General features: G+C 42.2%; 1 protein-coding gene across 6 annotated transcripts in view; it reads right to left on the bottom strand.

Moving 5' to 3' along the window:
• The window catches only part of RERE (arginine-glutamic acid dipeptide repeats), a 534,579-nt gene that overhangs the window by 91,536 nt on the left and 426,740 nt on the right, over positions 1 to 16,303 (bottom strand). For all 6 annotated transcript variants that reach the window (XM_068240704.1, XM_068240709.1, XM_068240707.1 and 3 more), the window contains one exon: positions 2,054 to 2,102. In XM_068240704.1, the coding sequence (XP_068096805.1) occupies positions 2,054 to 2,102 (49 nt within the window). The remainder of the gene's footprint in view (positions 1 to 2,053; positions 2,103 to 16,303) is intronic.

The following is a 16,303-nucleotide window of genomic DNA, read 5'->3' as shown; positions in this document are numbered from 1 at the left end:
TGTTCCTTAGTCCATTCGGCCAACCATATTAGATGCCGATGATGCATTATATGTTCTTATATGTCCAGAATTCTAGTACCAGATTTCTTTTACAATCCTTTTACTTCCAGAGCTTGTCTTTTTAGAAGGTTGTATGATACAGCAATAACCACGCTCCTGCAGAGGTTTGTTGGGCTTGTTAGACCTGTGCCTACAGAATTTCCTAATCAAGCAGTTCACCAGGGCAGGACTAAACAACGTGTCATTCCGGTAAACGAACAGGCCCAGCTTAACCAAGTAAAATATGCAAAAATGCACTGTGGCTCGGGGGAGTAAATTCTGTCATTAAACAGATATTACTCTGTGTCAGGAGACCTAATTAGCGGCTTTAGTCATCTGCAGCGATATTAGCAGTAAGAATGGAGAGTACTTCACGGAGAACGGCTTCCAGCCTCTGTAATTACTTCTTACGGATGCAATACAAATCATACTTAAAAAGGCAATATTTATCTGGAAGCTGCCAATTATGAGTCAGAGGATCGGAGCCCTTGGCAGTCTTTTTACGCCCACAATTAACAGGGCGACTTTTGCAGCAGATCAGTCTGGGACATCCATAAAACAGCATTTGTGGCTGGCCAGATAATGATGATCTCTGGAAACATGAATTTTAGACATCAACAAAGTACTAAAATGTCTTCTGGAAGTTGAAAGAAGAGAAACAAGCCTGTAACCTTAAAACTGGTGGCCAGAAACTTATTTTCCTGCTAATATTTTCAGAGTCCAGATTCCCAAACAAGCCCCACCCAGCAAACAAACTTGACGGGCGTTTCGGTGAGTGAGCAGTGCGCTCCTCCATTTGCTGTGGAAAGGAACTGTAATGATGAACTCCAGGTACCAGAAGCTGAATTGCAACCGCACTGCTTGTTTTCTGTGTATAAAGCCTTCCTTGGAAATCATTTTTATAATACAACATTTTTAGTTTAAGGTAGCTAATCTAGAAGGTATACACTTTGAGGTCTTTTGAAGCCAATCTCCAGGCTCTAAGTTTGTTTTTTTTCTCCCCCCCCCCCCCCCCACCCCCACGAGTGATTTCTGTTTCCCCTCTGAAGACACAGTCCTTCACTTCCTCTCCTAGAAATGCAACAGGAAGTTGGAGGAGTACTTCCAATAAACCGGGAAGTGTCCAGCTTTGACAGAGGAACAGGTGCAGTGACTGAAAAGTTTATTGTTCTATTGACAACTATAAACTTTTGGACTTCACACTTCCCTTTCTCCCCGGATATCAGCTGTGATAGGTCAGGAAATGAAAGATGATATTTCCATTAAGGACACAAACTGCAAAAAGAAGAGGTTAAAATCCTCCTACGCACCACCTGCTACACAAGTTACCCTACAAATGTATGTACCATGCCACTGAAGATGATGGCGCTATATTTAATAATATTAGTAAATGTACTTGAATATGTCGTTTCCTGGGCTGAGCAAATAATATGCGCATCTCTATCACTAAGCTGTAGGTAAAGCTGTAGCTACTGCAACACAGATACTAGTCACTAATCAATAAACTAGCTACTGTATTCATTCATTCTTCTTGAGCCTGGTACATGCATTCAATTTTGATTGGCCAATCCTTAAAATATACCACTTCCATGAAGTATGCGAGTTTACCTGCTCAATCTACTGATAGTATTCAAAATCTGTTGACCCTCATACTACATGGAGGTGGTAAAATTGGCCAATCAAAATTGAAAGCGTATACCAGGCTTTAGGCCAAATACAGAGAGAATGATCTTTCGGCAACCTTTTATGCAATGGATCATTCTGGTGAATTGCTCAATCTGCATTCAATAGGCACGGAAAGCCAAAGCACTGTACACAGTGTAGTTTTTGCCAATTGAGATCATTTTGCGTACACACATCTGTACATGTAAATAATTTTTCATGCTACTGACACTTAAGTGTTGTGATATGTTTCTGCATGGAACACAAGTTCCACACACAGAACAGAATATGCCAGTCAGATGTTCTACAAGTATGATAAATCTCTCTAAAGGAAGAGGTAAAACAAAGGTACCTGGTGACTCGGACCCACGCGAATCTCCCCTTGGGTGCTATTCAGCCTCCTGTAACAGACAAATTAGAGTCATTAGACAAAGATCTCAACATATTGAGCTGACAAGAGTAAGAATCAATACAGCAGTTTAGCAGAAGGAATTTCAGTTGTAACGCATGTCTAATACGAGTTGATTCCTTATATTGTATGGGGAGTGACAGAGTTCTGTCAGTTTTTTCCAGTAGTGAAAGTAAACCTGACAAATGCTTCAAGAAGTAACCCATCTCCCTGGCGTGCAGGCAACAGTCTTTCTGGACTCTTGCATTATAATCCAAGCAGAAGTCAGACAACACTGCTATTTTTGACTCCGAACAGACAGTTGAAAAAGGCTCCGCCCTCTAACCCCCTCCTGGGCAGAAGCGTGCTGCTGTGATAGTTGAGGTATTCTGCAAAAAACCCCAGAAGGTCAGGAGGTGGAGTTTTATGTTAAAGTGGTGTTAAAGGGGTACTATGGTGAAAAATTGGAAAATTTTAAATATGTGCAAACAAACGAATAAGAAGCACATTTTTCCAGAGTAAAATTAGCCATAAATTACTTTTCTCCTATGTTGCTGTCACTTACAGCAGGTAGTAGAAATCTGACAGAAGTGACAGGTTTTGGACTAGTCCATCTCTTCATGGGGGGATTTATTTATTTTCAAAAGCACTTGGTGAATGGCAGTTGCTCTGTCCAACTGCCAAAAAACTGTGTAGCGAGCAGGGAAGCTGGCCAGCATCATGGTTTAAATCCTTTTTAGGGAATATCTTTATAAACAATAAAAGCCTTGCTGAGAATTCCCTCTGAAGAGATGGACTAGTCCAAAACCTGTCGCTTCTGTCATTCAGATTTCTACTACCTACTGTGAGTGACAGCAACATAGGAGAAAAGTAATTTATGGCTTATTTTACTCTGGAAAAAACGTACTTCTTATTTGTCTATGCACATATTTTAAATTTGACAATTTTTCGCCATAGTGTCCCTTTAACTTTGCATTCTAATTAGACAAACTGAAATATTAAAATGTTCACATGCATATAAATACAGGTATGCCATGCTACGCTGTTGTGGAGTGGGTATCCCACAGAACTGCTCGGTTTACTTTCATGGCAACAGCAACGAGGTTCACTTTAAAATCTGCTTGTCATCATACAAAATATTCCCTCTGGTAACAACGTATTGTACGTAACTACTTGCTGCTTGTTACAATTTGTATTTCACATGTATGCTGAAACAGACATTGAGCAAAAAGCTCAAAGTGTTCACACCCAGTTTATATATGCACCTGAGCGATCTCAAGCTAAGCCTCCTCTACTAGAGACTGACAGACCTGGCTGGCTATAATGATACGGGTTAGGAAGATCAATCACTGTGTGTCAATATTACGAAAGAGGGTGTGTTTTCACAATGACCAGGAGTGAGCAGGCAGCTGAAGGTTGCTTAGGTAAAGATGAGAATTCATGCATTGATGCAGTACGTATTTTGCCAATATAAAGGGTTGATAGTCTTACTCCCATAAAAAAAAAAAATGAGTATTACTGCTACTGTACAGCAGTAATACTAACCATAAACACAGATGAAGGTTAGCTGAACTGCATGTTTGTTATGAGATCATACTGCAGCCAACAGACAGCAATGCAGGCAGGTAAATGGATGGGTTTTCCCTTGCAATGGAATAAATAAGGCAGCCTCCATATTTCTCTCACTACAGGTTTCCTTTATTAAACCGATACATATCCAGTAATCTGGGACTGGCGTCACACTACAGGCAAATGTATAGTGCAGCAGGTGTTCAGAGGAGTGTCAGCTCCGAGAACCTGCTGAGATCATTATCAAAGGCAGCTGTGAATCCCAAATGGCTTGTGAGCCAATGGATAAGATCACTATTGCATATCAATGCTAAATTCTCAAAAAACACAAAGGGTGGATAAAGGCCTTCTATACATTGTTGTTACACTGTGCTTCCAATAACCATGTCCCGATGTAGAGATTACAATGTGACAGAGACAACATGATGTAATTAAAGGTAATGGTATGCTCGCAAGGGCAGGGTCATCCTCCTAATGTTTACTGTTTTTGTTGCAATATTTGTGCTGCTTGAGACTCTGCTGTACATTTTTTGGTTGTACCCATGTTCCCCGTGTTGTCTTACTGTGCTTTGTAAATACTGTATGTTGGCACTATATAAATATATAAGTGTAATAATAAATAGGATAGTCAAACAAATTGCTCTGTGAACAATAATGCAGTTATAGTATAATACTGAATAAATATAATACTAAGAAATATAAGAACCCCTGCAAACTTATGCTAGGTACACACTATGACACTATGAGATTTTATGGTCGATTTACTGTCAGATCGATTATTTCCAACATGTCCGATTTGCTTTCCAATCGATTTCCGAGCATAGTCCGATCAATTTCCTATTAGAGTTAACGGAACTCGATCGGAAAATGCTCACAAATCATTCGGAAAGCAAACCGGACATGTTGGAAATAATCAATCTGACAGTAAATAGACCATAAAATCTCATAGTGTGTACCCAGCATTACTGCTTCTGTCAATTCCTCTGAACCACACATACACCAACACTGCTGTGGCATCACAGCTGTCCATTTCGTGCTGCTATGTACACAACCCCACCACACACAATCAATCACATCAGCTAGTGCAAGAGTGTTGTACAGATATGCTGCTCAGCTCCTGGCCTAGCAACATGTTCTACTCTATGGAGAGCGGATGTGGAGCCTCCCCCTTTAGAGAATGTTCATGCATTTACACATGAGCAAGAATTATCCTCTTTGCTGCTTCCTAGAGAGCAGGCCATCTGTACATATTTTAAGTTTTTGGTTGAAACAATCAATTAGCTGTGGAAAGCCTAGTACACACCATACAATTTTCTGTTAGATTCTTCTGTTAGATTATTTTCTGTAGACACTGGTCATTCTCTCTGGTGCATGGTCTTCTGGTTATCTCCTGCTGAGTAGAACAATGCCTAATTGCTGGGCAGGTAGATGGTTAGATAGATCATTTCCAACATGTACCTAGCATAAAGAAGCCCCTTAACAATAAAATTTTCTCATCAGATGTGAGCTTTCCATGCAATTTTTACAATAGAATTGTACAGAAAACTGTGCTAGGTTTGGCAAAAATCGATGTAAAACGATTCTAAGGTCATTTGGATCAGAAAATTGAGTCAATGTGAATGATGGATTTTATGATCAAATTAAAAGAGAAAAAAATGCACTAATCGACCTGTTTATGAAAACAATAATTACCTTCTGATTACTTTCAATCATAAAATCTGTGTTGAGAGATCGCATGTGATGAAAAAATTGTACTGTTAATTGGCACCTTAAGGTGTGTATGCAACTTAAAATAGGGTCAGACCTCCGTACTTCATCCCTTCTTACCCTGTTCTAACACTGCGTAAGCAGATAATAGGTTGCAGATATATAAGTAATGCTATCACAGACAGTAATGGGAAAGTGGGAATTTGCATGGAGGGATCAGGTACAGGGAAACTGTCTGACCAGGAGATAGTACCAGGGTAGTCCTTAGTGTACAACTATTGGCCATTGGTAAAAGGAGGCCAGTATAACTACTGACAGGGAGTAATCCGATCTCTTCAGAGGATCAAACCCAGCAATGCATTAGAAATGAAAGACTGGGGGTTGATTGAGGATGCATTCTATAGGATGCAGTTGTCTCATGCCTGAACACCCAGTTAATCAGCTGTGTTCCCTTTACCAGTGGAATCCTGTTACAGGAGGGACTGAACAGAAGCAGTGCTACCCGATGAAACCAATCAAACCTCAGCTTTCATTTTTTGGTGCTGATAAGAATCCAGGAAGCAATTAAACAACAATCTAGTATCCTGAGAGGCTAGCTTTTCAAATTGTAAAAGCCTTCTAGTCCATACTGCAAATATGATATAGAGGCTTCCTGATGTGCAGACTATGAGGGTTGGTAATATCAACAGTCACACAGGGAGGTTACATTTCCCTGCATGACACAGAAATGTGTATGCCGCCACTGAGACTGGAAGGCTATACTGTCAATGTGGCGGCTTTCATGCTCCTCTCACATGTAACTGCTTCAAAGGCTAGCCAGTGCCATGTGCGGTGTCATGATCGAGAGGCTGCCTCTCCGTGAGGAAGGTGTTAATTCTGGGCTCCCGGACTCCATCATTTCTATAGGGAAAAATACGAGAGACACAAAAGAAACTGATCTATCAAAGCCGTTTCCATGGCAACAACTTAATATTTCGGCCCTCTTCAGCTGCGGCGAATTACATAAAATGACAAGATCTTCCCTTTGAAAAAATGCCGGTTGCTATGGAAACGCTGTGCTCACTGAGGTAAACATGCGCTGGACAGGGAGAAGCGAAATGGCAGGAGGAGGTGGTGGTGGTAGAGACCCTTGTAACACAGAGACAGAGCAAAACAGCTTACCCAGACACCCCTTCCCTCAGCAACACAAGACATGGTGTACCCACATTCTGCCCCTATGTGAACCATTGTGTAATATGAAGGGGAGGATACACTGACAATATTCACGTTGCCACAGCAATTTGGACCTCCATGTGCATTTCTAAAACGTGTGCAAAGGGGGAAGGGGGGGGGGGTTCAAATGTCCTCAAATTTGAGATCACCTGGCCCAAGACCACATCATTCTATTTAATGTGCTAACCGTGTGCTCACAAGCTGTACAGTAGAAGAGAAGTCAGCATCCCTCCTCCCCTTCATATCTGCTTTCTTATTTCTGAGCAGAAAGGAGTCTCTGCTGCAGAACAAAACTGATTTCAATTTATTAAATATAAGCAGGCCAGGTGCAGAAAAACAGTGTGTGATTATTTGTTTTGTTTGTATAATTAGTAAAGGTTGTCTGTCATGTCAGATGCTCTGAGCCTGCCTGTTTATACAGACTTGTCAGCCACAATAAAGCTCACTTTCCACTATCTGGTGCACCCAGGTACTGCTGTCAGTAGACATCCAGTATAATCTCTAACCACTGCCACCTCTAGCTCTGTACTGCTCAATGAAGCACTAAGCTATGGGAATATCATTGTTTGCTCTGCCAGGGGTGAAGAGACAGCTATTCCATGATTTCGAGGCAGTGTACTAGCCATGGGCGTCCGCACATACGGCAAAACCGGGTTATCTGCCCGAGCCTGGCCGCCCGCTGCCTCCCCCCTGGCCGCGTGCCCGTGCAGCCAGAAGGAGGGGAGCAGCGCAGAGAAGAGAGAGAGCTATGGGCACAGTGGGGAAGGGCGGACGTCTCCCCCCCCCCTTCCCTCACCTTAGGGGGCTCTCTCTCCCTCACTGTCCCCTCCGGAATGAAGTGTGCAGCGGGCGGAACTTACCTCGTCTCGCTCCTGCGCCGGAAGTTCTGGTGCCGTGGATCAGACCAGAGTAGCGGCTAATCCATCCGGCGTGTGCGACAAGAGGAGGCAAGTTCCGCCCGCTGCCCAGCCGCTGCACACTTCATTCCGGACTCCGGAGGGGAGAGCGAGAGAGGGAGGGAGAGCCCCCTAAGGTGAGTGCCCATAGCTCTCCCTCTTCTCTGCGCTGCTCCCCTCCTGCTAGGGCACACATGGCCACTTTTTCTGGGGACATATACCCCTGGCTACATATACTGGGATATATCCCCCTTGCTACATATACTGGGACACATACCCCTGCCTACATATACTGGGACATATACCCCTGCCTACATATACTGGGACATATACCCCTGCCTACATATACTGGGACATATCCCCTGCCTACATATACTGGGACATATCCCCCTGCCTACATATACTGGGACATATACCCCCTGCCTACATATACTGGGACATATACCCCCTGCCTACATATACTGGGACATATACCCCCTGCCTACATATACTGGGACATATCCACCCTGCCTACATATACTAGGACATATCCCCCTGGCTACATATACTGGGACATATCTCCCTGCCTACATATACTGGGACATATACCCCTGCCTACATATACTGGGACATATACCCCTGCCTACATATACTGGGACATATACCCCTGCCTACATATACTGGGACATATACCCCCTGCCTACATATACTGGGACGTATCTCCCTGGCTACATATACTGGGACATGTATCCCCCTGCCTACATATACTGGGACGTATCCCCCTGGCTACATATACTGGGACATATACCCCTGCCTATATATACTGGGACATATACCCCTGCCTACATATACTGGGACATATACCCCTGCCTACATATACTGGGACATATACCCCCTGCCTACATATACTGGGACATATACCCCCTGCCTACATATACTGGGACATATACCCCCTGCCTACATATACTGGGACGTATCTCCCTGGCTACATATACTGGGACATGTATCCCCCTGCCTACATATACTGGGACGTATCCCCCTGGCTACATATACTGGGACATATACCCCTGCCTATATATACTGGGACATATACCCCTGCCTACATATACTGGGACATATACCCCTGCCTACATATACTGGGACATATACCCCCTGCCTACATATACTGGGACATATACCCCCTGCCTACATATACTGGGACATATACCCCCTGCCTACATATACTGGGACATAAACCCCCTGCCTACATATACTGGGACATATCCCCCTGGCTACATATACTGGGACATATACCCCTGCCTACATATACTGGGACATATACCCCTGCCTACATATACTGGGACATATACCCCTGCCTACATATACCCCTGCCTACATATACTGGGCACATATACCCCTGCCTACATATACTGGGCACATATACCCCTGCCTACATATACTGGGCACATATACCCCTGACTACATATACCCCTGGCTACCAGTTCTGGGGACATCTATACCGCTGGTCACCTATTCTGGGGACACCTATAGACCTGGGGCTACCTATTTTTGGAGAACCACTGCTGTCAGATGGAGTGTATTTTGGGGAACTGCTGCCAGGTGAGAGGGGTCTACATATTAAGGGGGCATTCTGCCTATTTATGTGAAAAGCTATCTATTTATGTGCTTCATGACTGCTGAATTTGTCTTGTTGCGGGCCTCATGGTTACTGACTGTCTTGTTGGGGGCCTCATGATTGCTGAATTTGTCTTGTTGGGGGCCTCATGATTGCTGAGTTGGTCATGTTGGGGGCCTCATGATTGCTGAATTTGTCTTGATGGGGGGCCTCATGATTGCTGAATTTGTCTTGTTGGGGGTCACATGATTGCTAACTGCGAGACTATGGAAAAAGCTGAATCATCATCATATGAGACAATAGCATTAAACCTACTTTTTCCGCTTTTTAAAACAGAAAATGAAACTGGGAGGTTCTAAAAAAAAAATGAATAATTTTTTTCAGGAGTAGGATGGATGAAATTGTTCATCTTCACAGTTTATTTTCAACTTAATTTTCCATAATGTTCATGTATGAGTTAAAACATTTGTATTTAGTTTAAATTGCTGTTGGCACTTTGTGATAGTAAAGTGACTTTGCAGTTTGGACACTTGACCTCCAAAAGGTTCGCCACCACTGTCCTAATCTAATGTCCCACCATTGCTTAGTTCATGTAAACTTGCCTCCACCCACGACCACACCCACATTCTGGTTCATGACCACACCCATGACCGCGGCGCATGACGTAGCTCCATTTTTTGGCGCGCTACGCGCGCCACACAACACCAACCCAAGATTTAATCAAAGTGCTGAATAAGCAATGAATAGTACAACCACCTTAGGGTGTCCATTAACGGTACAATTTTTAGCACTCGATCATATTTTCAATAAGATCATTCAGATTGAAAGAAAAGATCTTATTTAATTTATGTACACCACTGAAGAATCCAACTAGCAATCATCTCTAAACCAGTTATGACTATACAGTATCTATTGAAAAAAAAAAAAAAGCCACCATGCAGAACAATACACTGTAGGGAAAGAAGTGTCCCAAATCAGTACTCGCCTCAATAGAGGGAAGCCTCTAAATGACCAGAGTCTTCCCCCATCCTCCCGACAGGCCCATTCTATTGATGTGTCCTCCAAAAAATAGCTGACAAGCCTTTGTCCATGGCTCGCACATGCGCAGTAGCATGGACCTGATCAGGCTCAGCTTTTGCCCCAGAAGCCCGCCATTTGTGCAGTGCAGTAGCATGGACCCGATTGGGCTAGCTTGGCTAAAAATTGTACCATTAATCAGCACCTTTATTTTCACACACAAACTTTTTCTAGTCTTGAATAGCCCTAAAGGCGCGTACACATGCACAATTACTGTAGTCCGCATGCACCGGAATTTGATCCCTCGGGCATCATTTTAGAGCTTGTTGCTTGAGACTCCATGTTAAAAATAGGCCTATTTAATAAAGTACTATAGCCCACTTTGTATACATACCATGAACTCTGTATTAAATGAAAACCTGAACTGAGCATAAACAGAACCTGAGGCGAGGGAGATATGGAGACCGACAGGTTTATTTCCTTTTAAACTTTATCAGCTGACTGGCAGTCCTGCTGATCCTCTGCCTTTATTACTTTAAGCCAGAGACCCTGAACAACGATGCAGATCAAATGTCTGACAAATCTGACATTTGATTAGAATTGCGACCTGAACGTGAGTAGCAGTAACTATGCATGCGTGGCCCTGTCCAGTCTCAATCGCGCCACCGTCGCTAGGAGCCTTCTGAGCTTGCATGGTTCATTCTTTTTGAGAACAGTGCATGCATAGAACACTCATGGCGACAAGAGCGCGATCGAGACAGGTGTGCAGAAAGGCCCAAGCATGCAGTCACCACGACTCATGTTTGGGTCGTACATCTAACTGAGCTGCCAGTGGGAAAAATACAAGGGACCCAGAGGACGCCGAGGGACAACAAACTACGGGAGCTGGAAGAAGCACCAGGTAAGCAAAAGACTGCAGATTTAACCTCCTTAGCGGTAATCTCGAATTCGGGACGTAAAGCCACAGAACAGGGTGATAATCCTGTACCTGAGTGAGTTTCATGCAGGAGCTGCTGAAGACCTCACTGAGGTATGTATTTCTTCTTGTTTTTAGGGTCTAAAAGCTTATGAAAAAAATTGCACGGCTTTTAGACCCTAAATCTGGTAATAAGCATAATGCCAGGGAGGTTGAGCTCAGTTCAGGTTCACATTAAAATTCAGTAGTCGAAAGTATATTAAGCTTGAGGGAGCCATTGAACAGAGTCAAAGCCCAGCAGAGCCCACGAATAGCGTAAAAAATTGGCCTTTTGGCAATTTGTGCTGGTTGGTTGAGTTCTGGATAACCGGGACTCTTCTGTATATATATTCTGGCTGTTATCTCTTTTCTAATTACATAAGTTACATACAAAAGCTAGGTTACAGTGCTGTCATTTAAAATCCTGGAGAAGAAGCCTCCTGTTTTCTACCTAGAGGGGAGTGTGAGTAGGAGGCACTGCACCATGGAAACTACAACAGTGGCTGGCCAAGAATGATATAACAAGGCAGATTGCTGAACGGGAAGAGATCATTGGGGGACAACTGGTCATGCTACATTTTAACCCAGTCGATTGTTCATAACTACCATTATGCAGTAACTTTATCTACAGCCAGAGATTACTGACAAAAAAAAAAGTCAATTACTCATGAGTTGTGCTCGTTAAATTAACATTTATACCTAGATTAAAACAAACAAGTAATTTCAGCACACCATAAAATGTAGTTATTAATCTTGGTAAAAGCACAGTAACAACTCACCAATGACTCAAAGTCGTCTTAACTCATAGGATAACCTTTTAAATCCTAACGGTACACAGACACTTGCAATTACTGTTGCCACGTTGATGGGTATTGAACCCTTGGGCGACAGTGAGGGGCTGAGTTATACAGATGGGTTGATAGCCTATGGGCTAGAGGCGCATTCTGTTGGTGTGGAGGGAAGAGGGTTGGAAGATGGAACGGGTTGAAGCAAGAGAGGTAAGGATGCGAACTATATGTTCGGCTGAGATGATCCATTGTGGTCATAAATTTTGGACACTTACTCCTCAATACTACATTTAAACAGACGCTATCCTGAAGTGAATCTATCTTTCAGACCATGGACACTTCAGAAATTTACTGAACAAAGTCTGTTGCTGCATCCACAAAACCAAGATAAAACTACCATACAAAGAAAAAAAAAACATATATAGACATAATCCAGAAATGATGCTGCCTTTTCTTGGCCAGAATTAATTTATTTTGGACCTTAGTCCAAAGTGGATATCTACACTACGTCTTGTCCTACCAAAGTATTAAAAAAAATGTTTGACGACAATGGAGTCCTACCAACTAGAGTTCATCTAGCATGTTCTCAACCTGCAGTTAAACAGCCAACAATTGTTTTGGTATGGGGGTGCATTAGTAAAAAAAAAAAAAAGGTAAGGACCATTAATGCTGAAAGATATACAGGTATACATGGAGCTACATGAGCTGCCATACAAACAAATAATTTTTCAAGGAAGGCATTGCTTATCTCCACAATGCAAGGTTATCAGCATTCTACACGTATTAAAGGGAATCTGAAGTGAACTTATGATATAATTTGTATGTGTAGTACATCTAAGAAATATTAGCAGCAGAGATATGAGTCTAATATTGTTTATGTACAGGAAGTTAAAGAGGAGCTGTCAATCATACTATCTCAGGGAAAAAAACATATTTAAGTAGATAAATACTTGCTCTACTTACATAACATATGTATTGCACTGTCCACGTTATGATTCCTGTGAATTTTATAAAGGAAAAGTAGAGAATCCTATTCTAGACAGTTTCCATATTTACTGTGGCTATTTTGAAGCCAGTCGTGATGTAATATCCACCCTTAGTCTCCTCTGCCTGATTTGCCCGCCCTTCACTATAGAAAGTGCATTGTTTCAGCCTGAGAAATTTTGGCCAATCAGAGAGGAACAGAGGTGTGGGAGGGGAAAACAGGAGGGAAAGAGTCTTCACCCAATCAGGTTGCATTCAAGAGGAGCTGTAAGCCATACTATGCCAGAAAAAAAACCCTGGATATATAAGTAGATAAATACTAGTTCTACTTACATAACGTGTATTGCACGGTCCAACTGTTGATTTTAGTGAACTTTATAAAATAAAAAAAGGTAAATGGAGAGAATTCTGTTCGCTGGCAGGGGCCATTCTTTACTCCCTCCAGCTGAAGCCAATGGTGAGGTCATTTCCTCCCTTACTACCCCCTCCTCCCCACACCAATAGCAAGCGTTGATTGTAAATGCAGGGAATCCCTAAGGAAATGGTAGCAGGAATGGGGGTCTTCATGGATGCGATGCAGTGGTGGTAGCCACTGCCCACATAAATCAGCGGAGATGCCTGTCGGGCTGAAGTGTGGGGAGGGGGCAGACACGGACAGTCATGGGAGGCAGCCAATGAGAGGAAAAGGAGCGAGAGTGACACAGGCTGCAGCCAATCAGGCTGAACTACCTGCGTGTGCAGAACCTCCTCTCCCCTGCCTGCACTGCAACTTCTCTTTTGCGGCTGATTACTGGCTGCGTACTAAGGAGCTGGGGACATGAGGATTGATCTCAGCAATAAAAAATAAGATTGATTTTAAAGTTATGCATTGCCCTTTTAGCATTCCTTTTATATGATCAACAGATAGAAATAGAGAATTTTGTTTTTCATGCCTAACAGTTACTCTTTAAGTCTGAGGGGAAGTAGAGAAGCAAATAAAGACAACCCAGCATGCCCTTCAACTCTTTTGTGTACCAAATTTTCTGTGTACCAAATAAGAGTCAGGTAAACCGGGGAATGATAATTTATCAACAAGAAAATAGTGATTTTAACTTTTGGATTGCCTGATTAGCATCCTTATTACTTGTTTACCAGATAAAAATAAAGAATTGATTTTTTATTTTATGCCCAACAGTTACTCTTTAAGAAACTCCAGTTATCGAAGCAAAAGAGCTTTCCTGAGCTCCACAGAGAGCTCTGTCTTCTGAAGCTTATCTCAAGTGCTTGTCATTGTATTTTATTTTTCTGCAGAGAACAGCTCAAAAGTTTACTAGCCTGCTCTGTAAAATCATTTAGAATGCTGAGTGTAGTGTGTAAATTGCAAATATTAGAGAAGAATGTTATAAAAAAAACAAAAAACTATATAACTGAAAATAATAAAATGAGACTATTTTCCACTACACAACCAATTCATTATATCATTTTTTTTCGCTTTGGTGTCACTTTAAGAACTTGGCTTAGTAGAAAAAGTCTGGGTGCTAAACTGGCCTGTCTATAATTTAGTTCGGTCTACCACTGAAAACATGGGGTATATGATTAAGCAAACTGTTGAACAGCTATGTTCCTGTATCAGGTGAGAATGGGACATTTCACTACATCAATTAGCTTCCTAACATTTACAGTATTGATAGAAGAAGTTATGCAACAGAAGTAAACCTGTCCCTACTTTTCTGAAATGTATTACTGGCCTGAAATGAAAACTGAGCCTTTTTTCATGAAACAAAAGTTCTAAGTTTCAACAATAAACTTTTTACAGTTCTTAAATTACATAATTTCATTTTATATTTACAATGTCCCTTTTTGGGGGAAATGGGGTTGCAGTATAAACAACTGAGCTAAAGTGTAAAGTTCTGCTGCTCCTAGCAAGTACATTTTACTTTACTAAAGCATATTAATCAGAGGAATGCAGGTTGGAGAAGCTATCCATACTTGCCTCAATTATGGCCCATTATGCCAAGCTCACAAATCCCTCCCCAACTAAAAATCAGAAAGTGATTACTTCCTAGGCTACACATGGCATGGACAAGACGTGAGCATTATCTTTCCCAACAAAGTCACTGACGACAAGCCTATGGTGGAACGCTTTTCCATTCTACCCAAGGCTATGTTCAGATCATTTTGGGGGGGGGGGGAGGGGGGGGCATGTCATTAACTTATTTGTACACTTTTTAGAGTGTAGAAGAAGCCCATGCAAAGACTGGGAAAAGGTACACACTCCACGCAGACAGGTCCAGATTTGAACAGAGAAACCGAATGTAGTGCAAGGTGAGTGTTATTGACTATGCTGAACATTTTAGTTTTCTGGATTTAAATTAGGCTTGTGTTATATGTCAATTTCTCACTTATCTGCTTTGTTGATTTGCTAAATTTAGATTTTTTTTCTGTGAACTTGAATTTCCTAAGATCCGCATACACTCCACATCACAGTGACAATCCATTCACTCCTGCCCACACATTCTGGCTTGTCTTGAGTTTGGGAAAACTTTACAGCCAAAACCATCATGTGATTTCCCAAACTCCAGTATTACAACATTCATAATTTAACTCCTTGTACAGTTCTGAATAGATACAGCAGGGACCCAGTATTACCACCACACACAGTTCTACTAAGCATATTTACTGAAATATATACTGAAAGGCAATAAGTGAATTAGAACATGCAAAGCTATGTGCTGAAACAGTATCTCATAATATTGGGCAATGTCAAATTGCAGGAGAGTGACAGTGTAAACAACATACACACAGCTATCCAGGCGGAGGTGACATTTCACACGACATACATGCATGCTCTGGAGCAATGTCGTTTGAACGACAGTCTACACACCAGGCCAGTGATGGCTAACCTTGGCACTCCAGCTGTGGTGGAACTACAAGTCCCATGAGGCACTGCAATACTCTGACAGCTCTAAGCATAACTCGGGGAGGCAGAGGCATGATGGGATTTGTAGTTTTGTCATAGCTGGAGTGCCAAGGTTACCCATCACTGCACTAGGCTGACTGCATGATATCTGCACAATAATCGTCTGAATTGATCCACCAGTTGGATCAGGCAGAATACCTTATATCAGTCACTCGCTATGTCATTTAACGTGGTTTGGCTAAATTTTTTACAACAATTGTTGTCTAATACAGCAATATTTATCCTTCATTTTAAACAAAAATTATCTGTATGTGTGTGTGTGTACACCTTACAACTGGACTCCAATCAAATGCAGGAGACCAATTCTAAATTGAATACATTTGAATCATCTCAGATTTATCAGTATTTCATCAACCACTTTTGGTGGCCCATATGGCCAGTGCCCAACTTTTCAAACCCTGAAGTCTGAACTGTGGCTAGAGCAAGTGTCCACCTTGTAATTATGCACAGGAAGACATGAAAGGAGGGTCTCCCCTCTGAGATCTCTACAGACTTCTGCTATGTGGGATGCCGCTGCTGCTATATCAATACAC

Source organism: Hyperolius riggenbachi, chromosome 6, assembly GCF_040937935.1.
Source record: "Hyperolius riggenbachi isolate aHypRig1 chromosome 6, aHypRig1.pri, whole genome shotgun sequence".
Lineage (NCBI taxonomy): Eukaryota > Metazoa > Chordata > Amphibia > Anura > Hyperoliidae > Hyperolius > Hyperolius riggenbachi.
This window is presented reverse-complemented; position numbering and strand designations above follow the sequence as displayed.